Source organism: Vitis vinifera, chromosome 5, assembly GCF_030704535.1.
Source record: "Vitis vinifera cultivar Pinot Noir 40024 chromosome 5, ASM3070453v1".
NCBI classification, from domain to species: domain Eukaryota; kingdom Viridiplantae; phylum Streptophyta; class Magnoliopsida; order Vitales; family Vitaceae; genus Vitis; species Vitis vinifera.
Window position 1 is genome coordinate 9,940,867 of NC_081809.1, and position 18,702 is coordinate 9,959,568.

General features: G+C 32.3%; 2 protein-coding genes across 3 annotated transcripts; one reads left to right on the forward strand and one right to left on the reverse strand.

The window, feature by feature from the left end:
• The first annotated feature begins 7,036 nt into the window (after positions 1 to 7,036).
• Positions 7,037 to 17,068, forward strand: LOC100245990 (uncharacterized). The gene is made up of 7 exons (XM_003631962.4): positions 7,037 to 7,449; positions 7,791 to 7,860; positions 8,083 to 8,138; positions 8,262 to 8,337; positions 8,466 to 8,502; positions 16,484 to 16,598; positions 16,674 to 17,068. Exons 1-7 carry the CDS (start codon positions 7,175 to 7,177, stop codon positions 16,912 to 16,914), a joined length of 870 nt encoding a protein of 289 aa, XP_003632010.1. The 5' UTR covers positions 7,037 to 7,174; the 3' UTR covers positions 16,915 to 17,068.
• Positions 17,069 to 17,193: 125 nt separating this feature from the next.
• LOC100247798 (uncharacterized) lies at positions 17,194 to 18,624 on the reverse strand. 2 transcript variants are annotated; one of them, XM_002282298.4, is made up of 2 exons: positions 17,908 to 18,624; positions 17,194 to 17,795 (listed from the first exon to the last, which is right to left on the reverse strand). In XM_002282298.4, the coding sequence occupies exons 1-2, from the start codon at positions 18,339 to 18,341 to the stop codon at positions 17,630 to 17,632; spliced, it is 600 nt and encodes a 199-aa protein (XP_002282334.2). In that variant the 5' UTR covers positions 18,342 to 18,624; the 3' UTR covers positions 17,194 to 17,629. The 2 variants fall into 2 exon arrangements, with proteins under 2 accessions (XP_002282334.2, XP_010650171.1); XM_010651869.3 differs by having other exon boundaries at positions 17,194 to 17,801.
• Positions 18,625 to 18,702: the final 78 nt, after the last annotated feature.

Below are 18,702 nucleotides of genomic sequence, written 5' to 3' on the forward strand. Positions count from 1 at the left end.
TTTATAGTTCCCTGGTCTTTCTAAAGAAGGATTTTATTTCAATGACTTTCCTTATTTCTTTTCAAAGAAGGATTCTATTTCAATGGGTTTTCTTATTTCGTTCCAATTTTTTTATTTGAATTAGTTTCCTTTGTGGTTCCAAAGTAGTATACTAGTATGACACCGTTTGATTTCTTTAATTTATTGTATTTATTTATTTATTTATTTATATTATGCCCATATTATACTAATATTTCATTTCCATTTTTTTAATTATAAAATCATAATTTCCATGTAACATGATAAATTTTGTACAAATAAATTTATTTTAATAAAAGAATATTCAACAAATTTATATTTTAAAAAAAATGTGGGTATACTTTTTTATAATAAAGAATATGTAATTCTCTTATTTTGGTGATTAAGTACAAAATTACAAAACTGCTACTCAGGCAAGTTAATCCAAATTTAATAATTTTGGTTTAGGTTGAGCTCGGGTTGGGTGCATCGAGTTGGAAGTCGAGTTGGGTCATACCTTGGGTTCATACATTCTCTTCATTACTGGTTTCTTACTCTTCCCTTTCTAACTTTCAATCTGATCTTCACTTTCTATCTATTGCTTTCAATTGTATTGGAATGTAATCAACCGATTGATTGCTTTTTCTGCTTTTATGTCAAAAAATTTACCAACGATTGGAGGTGGATCTTTGTCATGCAAAACATAAAATGGAAAACAAAATGAGTTTGGATCATCATATCGAGAAGTTGCTTGTTGGTGTACATGTGTGGATAAGACTAACAAGAGCTTGTTTTTTTTTTTTTTTTGTCTTTTTTGGCAAAAATAACTAAATTTTGCCCTAGACCTTATTGGAAAGGGTCACCATTTTAACATATACCTAACACCCACTCGAATCATAGTCATAATCATAATCAAGATAAGCAATAATATCTCATGGTAAATATAGAGTTGTGATAATTCTGTCAATATATCATATTATCCTATTTACTTGTTGACTACTGAAATCAAAAAATTAAATTGGGTTAGGTCAATAAATCCTACCATCCTCTTTAGCAATTAGATTCTTTAATAATGTTATTGGTACCAGGTTAACATCTTGCCAATTTTGAAATCCAGGTATTAAATGCAGACAAAGATAAGCTTATATCAATAGACGAGGTTAGGTCTCTTGTAAGCCTACGTGCATTAATTTTGGATGATATAACATGTATTAGTATTATCCTAGAAACTTCTTTGATTCCACACTTTATAAATTTAAATTATTATTAATTATTATTTAAATATAGAAGATCTAATTATCATTCTTATTAATTTAATTACCAACTATAAAATATCTAATTAATATCCTTCAAGATTTCTTCTAATTTGTTCCAATATTGATCGCAAAGAGCCCCACTAACGACAACTTGCTTACCTACGGCAGTAGACTTTGGAATTGTGAGTTTATATGACTTGTTGGGAATCAATACATGATACAATGTCTATTTAATCATCTAGTCCACCAAGGAGAAGATGCGACTTGATAGTCCCTGAAATATCTAGAATGTTAGTTATTCTTTGTATTACTTCTTGATAATGTAATTTAAATGTTAATTTGAATTTTATATGTTTTTGTTTTTATTTAAGTTTTTTAATTACTTATTTAAGGATTTTTGTGTGTTTTACTTCCTATAATTTTTTTAAATAAAATATAAAATATTATTATTTTTTAAATAAAATATAAAATAATTAATTTTAATTGCATGCATGGCACATCTTATTTTACTAGTAGTATAAAGAAAACTAATATTTGTCAAACAAAAATATTAATAGTTATAAAATTAATATTTCTCAAATATGTAAAATTGAAAATCTAAACTTATGAGTACATTTTTCTAATATATTCTTTATAAAAATATATATATATATATATGTTAAAAAAAAAACTCCAGTGGCTTAAGACATTGATTGGGTTAAGATAATTTCTATTTTATCAACAGAAGATGCGGCAATTGACTTTGTTGCGTAATAGCAAAAATTGTTGCATGCAAAAACCGAGCATAATTTATACTTGGAAAGAGTGATGATCTCTCTCTCTCTCTCTCTCTCTCTCTCTCTCTCTCTCTCTCTCTCTCTCTCTCTCTCTCTCTCTCTCTCTCTCTCTCTCTCTCTCTCTCTATATATATATATATATATATATATATATATATATATATATATATATATATTTTAATTTAAAACTTAGTTATTTTCTAATTTTAACATATGCCATAAAATTGGGATCTCCCTTTTTCTGTTTAGAAGATTATGATGGAAATATAATTTATTTTTATTTTAATTTGATAAGAGTTAGAAATCTTATTTGAATAGGATTATTATATTAGTTTTGTAAAAGTTTAGGAAATATTATGTTTAAGAAATCCTATTTAAATAAAATTAATATTTTTGTATTTCTTAAAATTTTAGGAAAAAAATTTATCGAAAAAAAATAATAATTACAGAATAAATATGTGTATAAGATTTTCATGCTACAATATTTTTTAAAAGATAGATGCTTAAAATTTTAAATATTTTATTTTATTTTATATTTTATTAAAATTATTTTTTTATAAATTTTATTAAATAATTAAAAAATTATATAATATTTAACTTTATTATGGGACAATTGTGTTTTGAGTCCAATTGGGTCCAAAAATTAAACTTTGATTCATATAACTTATATAATTGATGAAAACGATATAAGATATTAAGAGACCAATATACCCTTCAAATTTTCATATATTACCTTTACTTGATTTTAAGAATATAAAATAGTGATGGACTAAAATACCCATTAAATTTTTTGGATTTTTTTATTTTTTTTTATAAATAATTGAAAATCAGAATTATTTTCTATTTTAAATTATAAATAAATAAAAATTACTTTTAAAAACTATTTTAAAAAATGCTTTCTAAAAAAATGGTAATATGATTTATATTTTTTATATTTTCTTTTTGAAAAAAACATTTAATTAAAAAATTAAAACTATTTTTAAAAATAAAAATTGAAAATCTTGTTTAGTACTATTTTTTATATGAAAATAATAAAAAAATTAAATTTCATTCATTGATTATCCATTTTTATTTTTTTCCATTAGTTATTTTAATAACAAAATAAATAAATAAATAAATATATATATATATATATATATTGATATTGTATGTTTACAATTAAACAAAGGAATTGGGTCAATTATGTGTTTTTTGTGTGATTATCTTTTACATGAAAAATAATTAAATAACTAAATTATATATATTTATTAGTCTTTTTAATTTTATTTTCTTTATTTATTTTTTGTCTAATAAAAATTTTTAATATATCCATAATTAACAAAGTAATAGATTAACTGTGCACATTTTGATCTATTAAAATAAATTACTTTCTAATTTAAATAAATAAAATGAAATAAATAAATAAATTTGGGGTTATTTCTATTTTTTAACATATCTTATATTAATATTTTTTTTTACGGTTAAATAATTTTTTTATTGTTTTTTTCTTTAATTCCAAAAATAAAATGAAATAAATAAATAAATTTGGTATTTTCTAAATGAACTTATATTTATATTTCTTATGGTTAAATAAATTTTTTATTCTCTTTTCTTTCTTTCCGTCTTATTTTTAATCACATTTTGCATTGAAAATAAAATAAAAAAATGTTTTAATTATTTTAAATGTCAAACTATTGAGAACATAGTTTACACACTCATATGAACATAATTTATACATATGTATGAAATTTATATCATTATATAAGGCTATTACACTAATTGTACAAGGGGTGTTTGTGACTATACATTTTGAACAATTTTTTTTTTCTTGTCATCTATGGATTATACGCTCTCCTACCACAAATTCTTTCATTTCATGTACTTTATTTAACTCGTATATGACAATTCAAATACTTACCCTAATAATGATGTTTGAGGAAAAATTTTATTTTTACGTTTTATATCATATTCTAAATCAAACCATTGGAAACATGGTTCACACATCATATGTAAACACATAATGTATACATATGGATGAAATTTGTACCATTGTACAAGGATATTATATTAACTGTATAGGGTAAATGTTCAATTAGACAAGGCAAATGTTCTAACTATATAAGACAAATGTTCTAACTATACAAGGGATTTACAAGGCTATCCTTTATGAAAGATTTCAATCAATTTTGGACAACTCTTTTTTTTTGTCTTGTCATCTAAGGATTGCATACTTTCAAGGTACACATTCCTCTATCACACACTCATCTTATGAATTTTATTTAACTCACACATGACAATTCGAATACTTATCTCACTAATGATGTTTGATAGAAAATTTTGTTTTTCCATCTTCCGCTATTTTTTGAACCAAACCAATAAAAACATGGTTAACCTATATATGGTTTCACAATGAGTAGGGGGTATATGGAATTTGGGTCACTGTACAAAGTATTTACAATAAATATACATGACAAATATACTAACTATACAAGAATGTACAAGACTATCATTTGTGAATAATTTTAAGTGATTCTGAAAAACTTGTTTATTTATTTCCCCTAACCAAGGATGGATGACATTCCTTACACACATTGGTTTAGCATACATTCATCTCATGCACTTTATCTAACTTGTATATAATCATTTAAATAGGTACCTCACTTATGACAATTGTAGAACAAAATTATACAACAAATTTTCTTCTTTTTTAAAACCAAATCAATGCAAATATGGTTAACTAATCTATTGTCAAATATTCGTGAGACGGTGTATAAAATTTGAGTTATTGTACAAGGGTATTTGTGGACCCCGCATTTCTACACGCATGCGTTTCTCACTTGAATGACGCGACTCGCTTTTTATATTTTGAAAAATGATTTTTGAAAAGTTTTGGAGTCGTCACTTATTTTTGCTTTATTTTTAAAGGAAAAACAAAATAAAAAAGAAAACTCTAAGTGTGACTCCTTATTTGGAAAAAAAGGTTTATGAAAAACCAAATCTGGGCTTGGGGGTCAGGTTACTTATTGGGAAGGTACGGTAAAAATCGTAACAATCCTTTAAGCCCATAAAATGGGTCTCTACTAAATAAATTAAAGCGAGTATGACAATTGATTGATTAAACATGGATACCAAAAGAATATCAATCTAAACATAATTGAATGAACAAGAAAAACAGAGAGTGTACTTCAGTAATTAGCTGATTACTTCGTGGAAAACAAAGGTTAGTGAACGAACATAGAATAATCGCATGCATGTCATGGAGTGAGGCAAGTCAGTTAAGCATAACAATCAATGAGAAAATCACAAATGTTGGGTCCCACTAAAGCCCGATTTATTTTAACATGAATTAACTCCATAAATTTCATTACTTGAAATTATAGAATTATTCATGCTTATTAAAAAAACGTGAAGATCGGAAAAATTATTAAAGACCGAGGGGAATTTGTGAAATGCGCTTGTCGGAAAGAAAAATGGCAACAAACCGTTATTTCAACTGAATTTTATTTTCTAAGGATGAAGTTTAAAAAGACTCGGATTATTTTGATGGAAAGCAGATTTTAGAAACCCAATTTAAAATGGAAAAATCACAAGGAAATGGGAAATGCACCATAAGAAGGGAAAGTGGCCATATAAAATTCTAACACTTGGTAAAATAAACATCTGCAAGAATAACCCAAAAATGGGGGTCTATGGTACTACACTAACTGTACAAGACAAATTTACTAACTATATAAGGGTGTATAAGACTACTTTTTGTTAAGGATTTCAAGTGATTTTGAAAAACTTTCCTATTTTTTTTCCACTCAAGGATTTTTTCCCCACTCTAATTCTCTCACTCAAGAATTGTTTTGAATTTTATTTTTAAATTTCATCATCAAAATTTTGTAATTGCATATTTTGTTTTTGTAGTTTTAGCAATTTTCTTTCTTTCCACTATATATATATTTTTTGTGAAATTTTATCCAAATGAATCTATATTTAAAATTATAATCATGTTTATCAAAATTTTTACTAAGATTATATTTAATTCTTTTAATATATTTATACTCATTTATTTAAAAAATAAAAAAATAATTTTTTTTTTTGTAAACATGTTCTATTACTTTTCAAGTAAAAAATTAAATAATTTTGAAAGTCAACAAAAAAAATTAAATACCACTTTCAATAATTTTTAGATAAAATTTTATATAACATATTTTATTTGAAATTTAATTTCTAAAGTTTCACTAAAAAATTATATTGACAATCTTCTTATTGAGTCAAAATACTTTGCATTAGTTTATCTAGATAAGAAAAATTATTAATATAATATTAGAACTTCATATTTTAGTTATTTTTTCAATAAATTTATCTTTTTTAAAATAAAAACATTAAAAATTAAAAAGCTAAAAGGATATATATAATAAGAGTAAAGTGATTGTCAATTTTAAATTTTTTTTAAAATATGGTTAATGTGGAAAATATAAAAAATAAGAAAAAAATATAAATGAAAGGGTAATATAAATTTAAAATAAAAAATGAAAATTAAACTAAAATATAAATACAAAAAAATAACAAATATTTGGATGAAAAATCCCAAAAATTTTATCCTTACTTATAATAAGAGTAAAAAGATTCAATATCTTTAAAAATAAAAAATAAAAATATTATTGCTTTTTATTTGACATAAAATAGAAATATAGATTGGAAGAAAAAAAAAAACAAAAAGTTAGAAATGAGTAATACTAATAGAAAAGGAAAAAAACCACAAAAGAAAAAAAAAGAAAATTGAAATTTACCCCCACTATGTGCCTATGTGAGCTTTAAGGATATTTTAAGGATTAATGGACGATAATATTCTTTAACTTAACTTTTACACTTTATTTGGGTCTCGTGCTTAAATGTAAATGATATTGGTCAATTTTGAGGCCATCACACCTCAGATCATAATTCTCCTCTTTATTATTTCACCACTCGCATGCCTTGCACGTGGAAAAAACTAGTTCTGTGTATAATTTCGAGAGGTGTTAAGTTATTTTAATTTATTAACTTCTGCCGCTTAATATCCTTCCTTGCCCAAAACGCTGCGTTTAAATTATCTCACCAAAGTGTCTCATTTTCTCTTTCCTTTTCCTCCAGTTTCTGGCAGCCCAAACAGATCTCCGCTTTTACCTCAAAGTATCTGAAATGGACAAGGTCACAGAAGCCGTGGAGAAGGCGAAGAAGGATTGGGAAGAGACGTATGGAAAAACCCTAGATCACATAAAGGCAATTGAGGATTATGGAAAATCATCCGATCAGAAGAACTCACTTCCTAGATTGAATGGCCTTGCTCAAGACGGTTTGGCTTTGCTCTCATCGTTGCAGTTCAATCTTGATCTTCTCGCTCCACAGCTGCCCACTGATGAAGACATTCAATCTGCTAACACCACACTTCAATCTTGGAAGAATCAAATTCAAAGGTATGTGCTGAATCTCTCCATTTGGTTGCTGTGAAAATTGAGTGAATGAAAAGACAAAAAAAAAAGATTCTTTCCTTCCGATTGTGTTTATTTTTCGTTCTTTTTTTAGCTTTCCAAGGAATGAAAGTTTCCGACTCAACTGAGCGGAATATTTGGATCATTGGAATTCAATTTTCTTATATTATGTCCGAGAAAATGAATTTTCCGTACTGAAACTTTTTTTGTGCATTTCTCAGCAACCAAACACAGCTTTAAGTTTCCATTTTCGCCGGAATGTTTTTTTTTTAGATCAGTATTTTATGTTTCTTCGTAATGCTTCTTTTTGTGTTGATTTTAATTAGTTTGCGTTCGAGTTTGAGGAATGCGAATTTACAAGCAAAAGCAAACATGAGGAAAGCAGCTAAGGAAGAGGTAACCCCCTTACTTTGCCTAACTTTGTAATCACTTATTGAGTGTAAATTTTCCCTTCGCTTAACTTTGTATTAGCTTATTGAGTACGAATATTTGGGTTTGATGTTTAATTGATGTGCATGAAATCTGACTCATTGGTATCATTTTATTTTGACAAAAATTTGACGCAGAATATACTTGTATGAATGAAATTCAATTTAGGATGGTTTTATTTGATTGTAGAGGGAACTTCTTCTGGGGGCTGGAGGAGAGTCCACGATTCGCAGACGCAATTTACAGTATGTATTACATATATGCAATATTTCTGTTATGGGCAAGACTGTATGTATTCTACATGGTGTTATTGCATTCTATTTAGTCCCTGATGTCTTATTACGAAATTATTTACAAGTGCCCTTCAGGACAAAGACTGGAATGACATCTGCTGCTGAAAATATCACAGAGAGCCTTCGCCGAACTCGCCAGCTTATGGTTCAGGTTAGTAGTTGTTTAGTGTTTTGTGTTTTTCTTTCTTTTTTTTTTCACTTCTTACTTAACTCTTGCACCTTTTATGGGCTGTGCAATTCTTTTTTTTTTTTTTAATTGTTGTCATTTTATGTTTATAGGAGGTCGAAAGAAACACAACCATGCTCTTGACTAATGGTGGGTTCTTTCTATCCATAAGATGCTTAGATTTATTGTGGTAATTTTATAGACTTTGTGATGTTATATTTTGTGCATCTTATTCTTCATCATTTTGTTTGCTTAATATGATTTGCATTCACAAGTGTGTTAAAGTTCTCTGTTAGGTCCTAACTATTATTAACAGGATGAGTTAGCAAGGTATCAATTTATCAGGAGAGGCTATAAACTAATCAGTCTCTTTCAATAATGCAAAAATTAAGAAAAAAAAAGAAAGTAGATGAAATGAAAGTAGGGTAATTAACAAATTGTATATTTGGTATGATATGTTTGGGGGGGCAGCACCTAGGTTATTTTTTACCTCAAATGTTGTTAAACGTTTGTGGAATTTATGATTTGAAGGGATTGTGGGATCCTCTCTGTTTGTAAATGAAACACTGAGTTTAACTGAGGATATGGGTGTGCAGCTGTTGGGATCCTCTATGGTTGGTCCTATTTTGTGTGGGACCTGGATTATGTGGGTCATGGTGTGGATCACTTTGGTCTACAGTTGAATCTAATAATGGAGGTTTAACTTAGATAACAATGTTTTTTTTTTCTTTCTACCTTAGAATGTAGAATAAATATTATTACTTTCTAGATGGAAAATTATGTCTAACTGTTGGCAAGAGCATTTATATCAACTGCTCACAAAACTTCACAGCCTTAGAATTTTTTCCTAATAAAATTGAAGCTTATTTGGTCATTAGCATTTCCTTGTTTGCACTAAAACGTTTTTTTTCCTTGTTACTTGTTATAGTTACAAAAAAATTGTATATAAGTTATTGTATACCTTATTTTGCCTCCTTTCCAGACACCTAAAGTGTCTAAAATAATAAGGATTGCTCTGCTTCGTGATACTTTAAGATATCCCTGACACCACATCTACTATGGTTTTGTAAGAGTCTCTTTTGAGGATAAATTTGATTGCTCTGTTCCTTTGAGGAGGCAATTCAGGATGATTTGCTATCAGATGCATCTGTTGTTCTGGTATGCATCCTCCTAACTCTTCTCCACGTCTTAGGAAAAAAACTAATCATTTGTCTTGCTATCTGTTTCCGATAATAAGGAAAAGAAAAGAAGAAAATTATAGTTCTGTGTGTTCAACTTACAACCCCTTCAACCTTGTAAGGCCATACCTTCAAATTGACCCTCTGAAATGATTTGCTGAGTGTTCAAACAATTTCTCAATAAGCCTCTCTCTTTGATACCATCTTTGTGCATGTATCTCCACCATATATTCTTCACATAGATTCCACTTGATGTGTAGTGTATTCTGGTTGACAGATTAACATTACCAGTCCCTGTGCACATGGGTTGGACCCCCTTTTGTTTGGTGTTTTTAATAGACTTTTCTTGTTGCCTATAAAATAACTAAATAAAGAAATAAGAAGAAGAAGAAAAAAAGAAACAGAAAATCGTTTTTTCATGTAAACACTACATTTTATTGTAAGATATATTTATGGGTAAATTTCAAAAATCACCCTTGTACTTCGAATCTCAACTTAGTTGATGTTTGTTTTTTTAACTTTTTGCTAAAAGCAATTTGCTTTCAGATTTCAGACGATTTGTTTTTTAATTTTTTGTTGACTTATTACTTATTTCTTAAATTTTTTGATTGAATATAAAAAATTAAAATATTAGACTTTTTCTTAATATTAAAAGTAAATCACCATAACTAAAGTGAACCAATTTGGTTTTTCTTTTACTTCTTAATACTTAATAGAAATAAAATATTACAAAACAGATAACTTAATACTTAACACTATTAAGCATTATTTAATTTTAAATTATATTTAGAATTAAGTCAAAAAAACAAACACTACCTTAGTTCCCAATTTTATTTTTTTTTTTGTTTTTTTTTTTTTTTTTTTGAAGCAATGTCAGCCTTACATTGTGCCCAAATGTCAAATAGGTCATTTTGTTAAGATTTTCCATAAAAATTTGATGAAGAAACTTATGTAACAAGCATATAGAAAAACTGCACCCCCAAATATATCAGATTAAATTTTATGCAAATGTATATGTAATTATCATATGAGTTTTTCCATCAAATTCTAACAAAAAATCTTAATACAAGGAGGCCTATATAATATTTGGGCATAGTATTGCTTCAAGAAAAAGTTTGGGGGCCAAAACAAAGGTGATTTTTATAATTTATTCTATATTTATTTATCTTATTATCATAAAACTTTTAAGTTCAATGTTTTTTAGAAAGAAAAAGGGTAATGTAAAATGATAGTACTTATGGCTTTGTGAATTGTGAATATGGTGGATACTTCTCTTGCACAATGAATTTCTTACAAATAGGACAAAAGGTAAGTGATCTGCAATTTTTGTTTTTTTGTTTTGGTTTTTTTTTTTTATTATTATTATTATTATTATCAAAAACAAAATATATATTGATAATAGTAAAGTTCAAGGGAAGGATGAGAGGTCCTTCCCACAAAATACAAAACCTAATCAAATTAAGACTAGATTCCTCCACTATACAAGGAAAACTACAAATAAAGGCATGAACAAAATATCCCAGGAACCAAAATCAAAATGTCTCAACGATATTCACCCTTTTTAAATTACAAACCAAAATCCAACTAAGTTAAATAACATTAAGTGGCAGTACAAGAGGCCTAAAAGGAGGAGTAGAAGTGAAGAAGATCCCATAGCATTCGTTTTGTTTTGTATTTTTCCTCAAAAATCCTAACATTTCTCTCTTGCAACACAATCCATGGTATAGTGAGGCAAGCGATTTGCCAAAGAGTCTTGCCTCTGATTGAATTCCGTAATCCTCTAAATGAGATAATCATCATATCACCAATACTCTTAGGAGGAACCCAATCCAAATTAGCTACACTGAAGAGCTTATGCCAATCTCCCAATGTTATTAGGCAATGTAGAAAAAGATGGTCAATTGATTTTCTACTTTGCATAAAATGGCCACTGAGGAGTGAGGATTAAGAGATTTGTAGGTTCTTCTCATCTGTAGCATGTAATGGGTATTTACCTTCTTGTGTACCACTAAACAAGCAAAGGTCTTGACCTTTGAAGGGGCTTTTGATTTTCAAACAAAATTAGCTAGAAGGAACGAGATTAGATTTGAGGAATTGGACAAGATCATGAAAAAAAAAATTATTGAGAATAAACCAAAGGAAGATAAAGACTAAGCTCTTGAATCTGCGGTAGAAAGAGACAAGTGATTGTAGTAAGTGAAGATATGAATCTTTTAGGAAGTTTAATTTATGAATTAATGAGATTGAGTTGGAAGTTGAAATTCCAAGAAGATAGGTAGGAATTACCAAGGACGACCAAGAAGAAGAGATTTCTCACTAAAACAACTCTATACAGTCTAGAAAATTATGAACATAAAGGTTGACCTCCCCACCATAAATCTTCCTAGAATCGGATTCTCTCCCCATTTCCCACCACAATGTAGTTGTATGGGGAAAATTCTTGAAAGACTTGTGCGATAACCTTCCAAGGACATCTGTATAACCATCTAGCCATAATGTTGGCATCTCATCCATTAGAATGGGTCCCTTAAATGCTCAAAATTACCTGATGCTAAAGACCACAACTTTCCCTAGGGGATCTCCAAAGCCACTTACCTAAGAGAGCACAATTTCTCAGGGAAATCTTCCTAATCCCCTGACCTCCAAACTCCTTTGGCCTACATACCATGTCCCAATTAATAAGATGGTCTTTCTTCCCCTCCTCAGTCCCTAACCAAAGGAAATCTCTTTGCAATTTCTCAATCTTTAGGCTACTGATGGTGGGATCTTGAAAAGAGAGAGGAAATAGCTAAGGAAGTGAGACAAACATGACTAAATTAAGGTTATCTTCCCCCATCCCAAAAGACAAAAAAACCTTTTTCCACCTGTCCAACCTCCTCGAAATCCTATCAATCATTGGGTCTCAAAATCCTATTGTCTTTGGATTCCCTCCTAAAGGATCCTAAGGGAGGACCCAAATAAGACAGTGGTCACTTTAAAACTCTACAATCAAGTGTCGAGGTTAACCTAGATAACAACTTTTGGCTTTACATTAATATAAAAAAAAGTGCTCTTCTCTAGATTGATTTTCAACCCTGATAATTGCCCAAAAATCAAAAGGATCAGCTTAAGGTTTTGTAGAATTTTGGAGAGGCTTTAGAGAAGAAAATGGTGTCATCTGCAAATTGTAAAAGAGACACTCTAGTCCTATCTCTACCAACTATGAACCCCTCAAATAAGCCACTTTCCTCCGTTCTAGTCATCATCTTACTGAGGACATCCATAGCAATGGTAAAAAGAAAAGGAGAAAGAAGGTCTCATTGGCTTAAACCTTTAGTAGCCTTAACCCAACCTTTAGCATTTTTGTTTAACTAGGACTTCAAAACTTGTTGAAGACTAGCATCCCCTTAACTAAGATATCCATTTTGTGCTAAAACCTTTCCTTTCAAGCACGTGATCCAAAAAACCCCGATCCACATGGTCGTAGACCTTTTCAAAATCAATTTTGAAGACCACCCCTTCCTAACTCGACCTCCTTTTCTCATCCACCACTTCATACGTTGTCAAAACTGCATCCAGAATTTGTCTCCCCTCAATGAAGGCTCCTTGAGATAAATAAATTATTTCATTGAGCACTCTTCATAAGCGCCCTGATAAAACCTTAGCTATAATCTTATATAAACCTATAATCAAGCTAATAGGTTTGAAATTTGAAATTTTGGTTGTCTAACTTTTTTTTTGGCACAAGGGCAATGAAAGTGGCATTAATGCTTTGATTTATTATCCCATCACTATGGAACTCTAAAAGCACCCTTAAAAGGTCATCTTTTATCATATCCTAACACTCTTGATTCATCGTAATAGTAAAACCATCAAGGCCAAGGGCCTTCTTCTTGTTTAGTTGGAAAACAACAAGGTGCACCTCCTCTTTAGAAAATGGACGATCTAGCCAAGCAACACTCTCTCTGGATATGGGAGACCACTCTAAACCTTCCATCTTCCAAGAAACACCTGAGGGTTTGGAGTAGAGCTTTCCAAAACAATTCAGTATCTCCTCTGAAATATTGTCAAAGTTGTTTAGAATTACCTCCTCTTACAAAGTCTGGGTTTACAGAGTTGAAAAACCTTTTACTATCCTTTTGTTCTTCTTGGAGCCTAACCCTCTAATATTCCAACTTATCATCTTTATGTAAACCAATGAGAGCCCTCCTAATTATTGAATCTAATCTAATAATGGGCTCCAGAAAAAGGCTTATTCTTCCTTCTAAAATAAACCTTAACTGAAGGATGATTGTCCAATGAGAACCCCTTCTCACTGCCTTTGATAAGTTTGATTTTCATAGACTCCAATACTGAATATAACATTGACCATTTTACTGGGTGAGGGACCCTCTACATGGAAACCTTCCATTGAGGAAGATTCTAGATCTAGGGAAAACCACTAAGTAAGAAAAAAATGCTCACAAGGGCTGCAGAGTGATGTCCCAAAAAAAGAACAATCTTTTAGCTCTTGGTTATTGACCACTTCAGGGAACTCCACACCATCAACAATGGAACACCAACATTAGGGAGAGATGCTAACTAGGTTCATTCTTTTGGTTTACGGCTTGAATGACTAGGCTTGACTCTAAAGGATTCAACAACAAAGGTTGACACCGAACAGAGTGAGTAGTCAAAGCAAAAGAGAGGGGAATAAGATTTGAATAAAAAGCCCCAACTAAGGATTAGCCCTCGATGAAGGTTCTAGAGTTAGAAGGATATAGCTAACTTGGCAAACAATGGTGCAGGAGCCCCTCGCCTCCCATAGTCTATTCGGATGCTGAGAAGGGAATATGTACACCCTAGTTGAAGACCAAGAGTCTTCATCCATTTATTGGAATTGTTTAATATGAAATAACCATACTAGTACTACTCTTCGGTTCAGTGCACTTCCTCGAATCCAACCCTCCTCCACCCACTAAGGTCTCCTCCTTAATTGAAGACTTTTGGATGTTTGGATTGCTTTTTCTTGCCAGCGATGAAACTTTGAAACACAGAGGTCAACTCCTCGCTTAAATCCTTGCATTGCTTAGAGTTGCCCTTTTGAGTAGGCAACTCTTGTGCACCAGCAACAAGTAGAACCTCCACAGAGCAAAACTTTGTGCCCTAGAATTTTGGGGACGAAGGCTTAAAAAGGGCCTCCCTTTAAAAACTCACAATAGCCAATTACTATTGAGTCGGCTTTGCTAACTTATCTTGAAGAAGAAGGCCCAAAGCCACAATCTCTATCTAGGCTTCCTCCACGTCAGGCCTTAACAGAAGAAAGGGCTCTTAGACTGTTTGCTGAGGTATTAGTGGGCCTTGAGCTTCCTCCACAACTTGGGCTTCTTTCACGCAATTGGGCTGGCTTACCACGTAATATAACTTACTTACTAGAGCAGCCCAATTAATTTAAAGGCCCATTAAGTTGCATCCGAAAGTCCTGATCCTTTTTACCATTGTTACCAGATTTGAAATTTGAAAACTATCTGGCATGGAAAGGTTGGAGTTGGAGTTGGAGATGTCTACCATCTTTTCCCAACGACCCCCACGTGGCCTGAAACGTGGCAACATGTTAGCCCTATGATCTTCCTCAAGCCTCACTTGGCTAACACATCCACCAAAGACTGAAAACTCACTCTTCTTCATCTCCTTGCTACCTGCTTGAGTGTCGGTGACTTCTCTGATGACCATTATCGATGCTGAAAAGGTCTATTCTCCATTTGATACTCTCACATTCGCAGGGATCCCTACTCTTTCCTCCACCTCAACCTTAATCCAAATCTTCATCAAATCTACTAGCTTTGCAGTTCGCCTGTCGATTTCAAGAATCTTGCCCCAACCTTTTGCCAAGTGAAACAAGTGCTTCTTTGACCACAAATGAAAGGGCAACCCCTTCATCTCAATCCACCCCTTTTGAAACATCCCCGAAATAGTAGTATCTACATTCAAGGCTCCATCTGTATACCTTAATTTCTATTTTTTTCTCTCACCAGAATAAGCTTCTTCTCACGTAAATAATTTGCTATATCACTAGACTCCACAAAGAAGATCCCTTGGTTCTTAGAGAAAGGCGTGATGGTAATCACCCCTTCAATTCCCACAACTTTAGCTAACACTCTGTATATTGCAATTCTGCTCACACCTGCCACCGAGGATTCACAAACCATTGCCCCAGCCCACCTTCTCATAGATTCAATACCTTGTTTTCTTGACCCTTCCCCAACCACCACACTAGCGAAACTGCATTTTGGAGGGTTCAAAACTGGCTTAGCCTTCTCAAATTATGCTCTCTTAAAACTCCTGTTCCCCACAATTTGGGAAGGAAATAACATCACAACTGCTATTGCTTCTCCCACTGCCATCCAATCCCTGCTCTTCTGTCCTTATGGAATGACCACAAATGTTGTTTTCCAGCCTGTCATGAAGAGATTCGAAAACATCTTCTGCTAGGATTTACTAACACCTCCAACAAATGAGCTCTGGTTTGTCCTCTGTATTTTCGGTTAAAACCCAGTGACCTTTCCAAGTTTGAAGCCTTCCGTAAATGATCCAGCAACCATTCAATCTCTTCTTTCTCAAAACCCACCGAAAATGAAGCTCCTCGACTTCATTCAGACAAAACCAACCATAATCCTCCATTCTCCCCAATGAAATGCAGCTGAAAGGATTTCATTTCCACTAAACAAGTCCTGATACTCATGTTCAGACTGTTTAGCATAAATTAATTAGGGTAAATGCACTCAAATTGTGTACATCTTCCTAAGACAAGTTTGGATGGAGAGGAAAACAGATTCTTCAAAATTGTTGAGTAATCAATCTTGATGGTGAAAAATCAGTTTATGAAAAGTCTTTTCTTGTGATCAAAACCTGTATTGTTGTATGTGATCTGGAATTGCTTAGCTAATATGAACTATAGGAGCCTCGACTAATGCTATATTTGTTCGATTATACAGAGGAGTCAACAGGAGTATTAAAAAAGGCTGAAAGTGAATATAAGGGACACCGCTCACTGCTCATGCGAACCAGAAACCTACTAACAACAATGCAACGTCAAGATGTCCTTGACAGGTACAGAAGTAATAATTTATAACCAATTAAATCATCTCTATCTGGAGGACTTCATGCTGATTTTTATTTGGACAGGATCATCCTCATTGTTGGCTTTGTCTTCTTCTCTTGTGCTGTTCTCTACGTTGTTTCAAAGCGTATTGGCCTACTCAAGTTGCAAAGAACGGTTACTGCTGCAATAAAGGCTGGGATGGTGAGACAAGCAAACATTGGACAGGATGCTGCTGAAGATGGCATAAATCTTGCTCCTGTCCATGACAACGCAATTCGCAGAGTAGAGGTGCCATTGGAACAACATATGCACGATGAACTTTGAGGTTATTACAGCTTTGTTGCTTCACATTTTCCTTTTGTATATAGAGTAGCTTCCCAAACTCAAATTCCTTGGTTTTTTTTTGTGCCATTGATTTTCATGAGCCATGTTGTCAAGTTAAGAGATAATATCATGTCATTCATTTTGTCATGATGAATTTATCCTTTGTTATACTCTTTCTCTACGCCTAGAATAAACTTGAAATGAATTGTCTCAACGCCCATCACATGCTCCACCCTCAACTTTGCATACATCTATGGGTTTCTATACTCCCAGGGATCATTTCGAAAGATAGTTTATAATTTCAAGAGAATTCAATAAGTAGTTCTACCCAGAGGCTGTAGCCTACTCAACTTAAAAGAATATGAAAAGGCTGAAGCATGCCCGATCAATTTGGGATTATGTAAAGGAATTCCCAGCTCTCTTGCTGGAAATCCTGGTAGTGTCAGATGATGAGCTTCTCTTCAATTTGAAGGAAATGTTTCTTTTGTTGTAAATGGCCTACCAATTGGAGGGGAAGTTGAATTTTGGTGCTTTCTCATTCACATATGGGGGTTGACAAGGACAGGAGTCAACCATGTCCAAATACATACATATGATTAACTCCATAACCAAAAGATGAGAAACAAAGAAGAATCCTTGATTCACTCCATCACCCCAATGTGACTGCAGAAGGGAAGCTGATGGAGGGCACAGTGAAATCCAAAAGCAGACATGGCTACGCCAAGAGCCAAAAATTTCTTTGGGTTTTTGAATTGAGAAGATAGCCTGCGTTTTGGCCCTTTTTCTGAACTCCAACACAAGTACACTTGCTGTTCTCAATCAAATACTCTGCTGTATCTGTGGCCTTTGCCAATCTTGAAGGCCCTCCATTTCGCCTAGACCTGTCACTACCCATAAACAAGAATACAGAAAGGATGATGCAAAAAGGGAATTAGAAGATTTCATATTGCTTATCAAAGAAATGAAAAGAAACTGAGATGACATGAAACTCACCCTAATATTGTGGTGGAGAGACTCCGGCGCTGGCCAACAATAAGCAGATCCACTGAGAATAGCTTGCAGTAATGAAGAATGGTGGTAGCCTTATCACCCTTGCCTTCCATTGCCACCCTTTCAATATGAACACGTACTTTGGGTAAAGCAAACGCACATGCATGCTTCATTGCTTCAAGATGATCCCAGTCCCCTCCTCCCCTGCTGCGTTCAGTGGAAGAGGCTGCAACCGCCGCAGGTGGGGTTGGCCTTTTGAGGAAGGTGGAAAATGTGCTTCTCCAAGAGTTAGGATTTCCAACCTGGATGAGAATTAGCTCGTCCTTTTCCATCATAGCATGAGAGAGAGCATACTGGAGTGCAGCCGCTGATTCACGGGTTGGGTCTGCCACCACCATCACCTTCCTTTTTGGCACAGTTCCACCATTCATGGCCATGAACTGCAGCAGCAATTACTCGCATCTGCCACCAGATCTGCAACCAGTGGCACCGCTTCCACGCATGGAAGAGGGTTTTGGGATCCAAGGGCAGAACAGCAGGATATGAGGTTGACATTTTGTTTTTTAATCAAAAAGGATATCCATCAACAAATAGTTAGCTTTCGTTTTGTGATTCACAAGTTTGCTCGTCTTTATATGCTAAATTGAGGGTGTGTCTGTTTTTGGGAGCTTCATCCATAAGACCAGGTCAATGCAAAACAAAAACTGAATGATTTGTTTTGTAAAAGGGCAATTTCTTCTCAGCTTTAGTGACATGTCATCTAATTTTGTTCAAAATCAGAACATTTATGCATTGCAT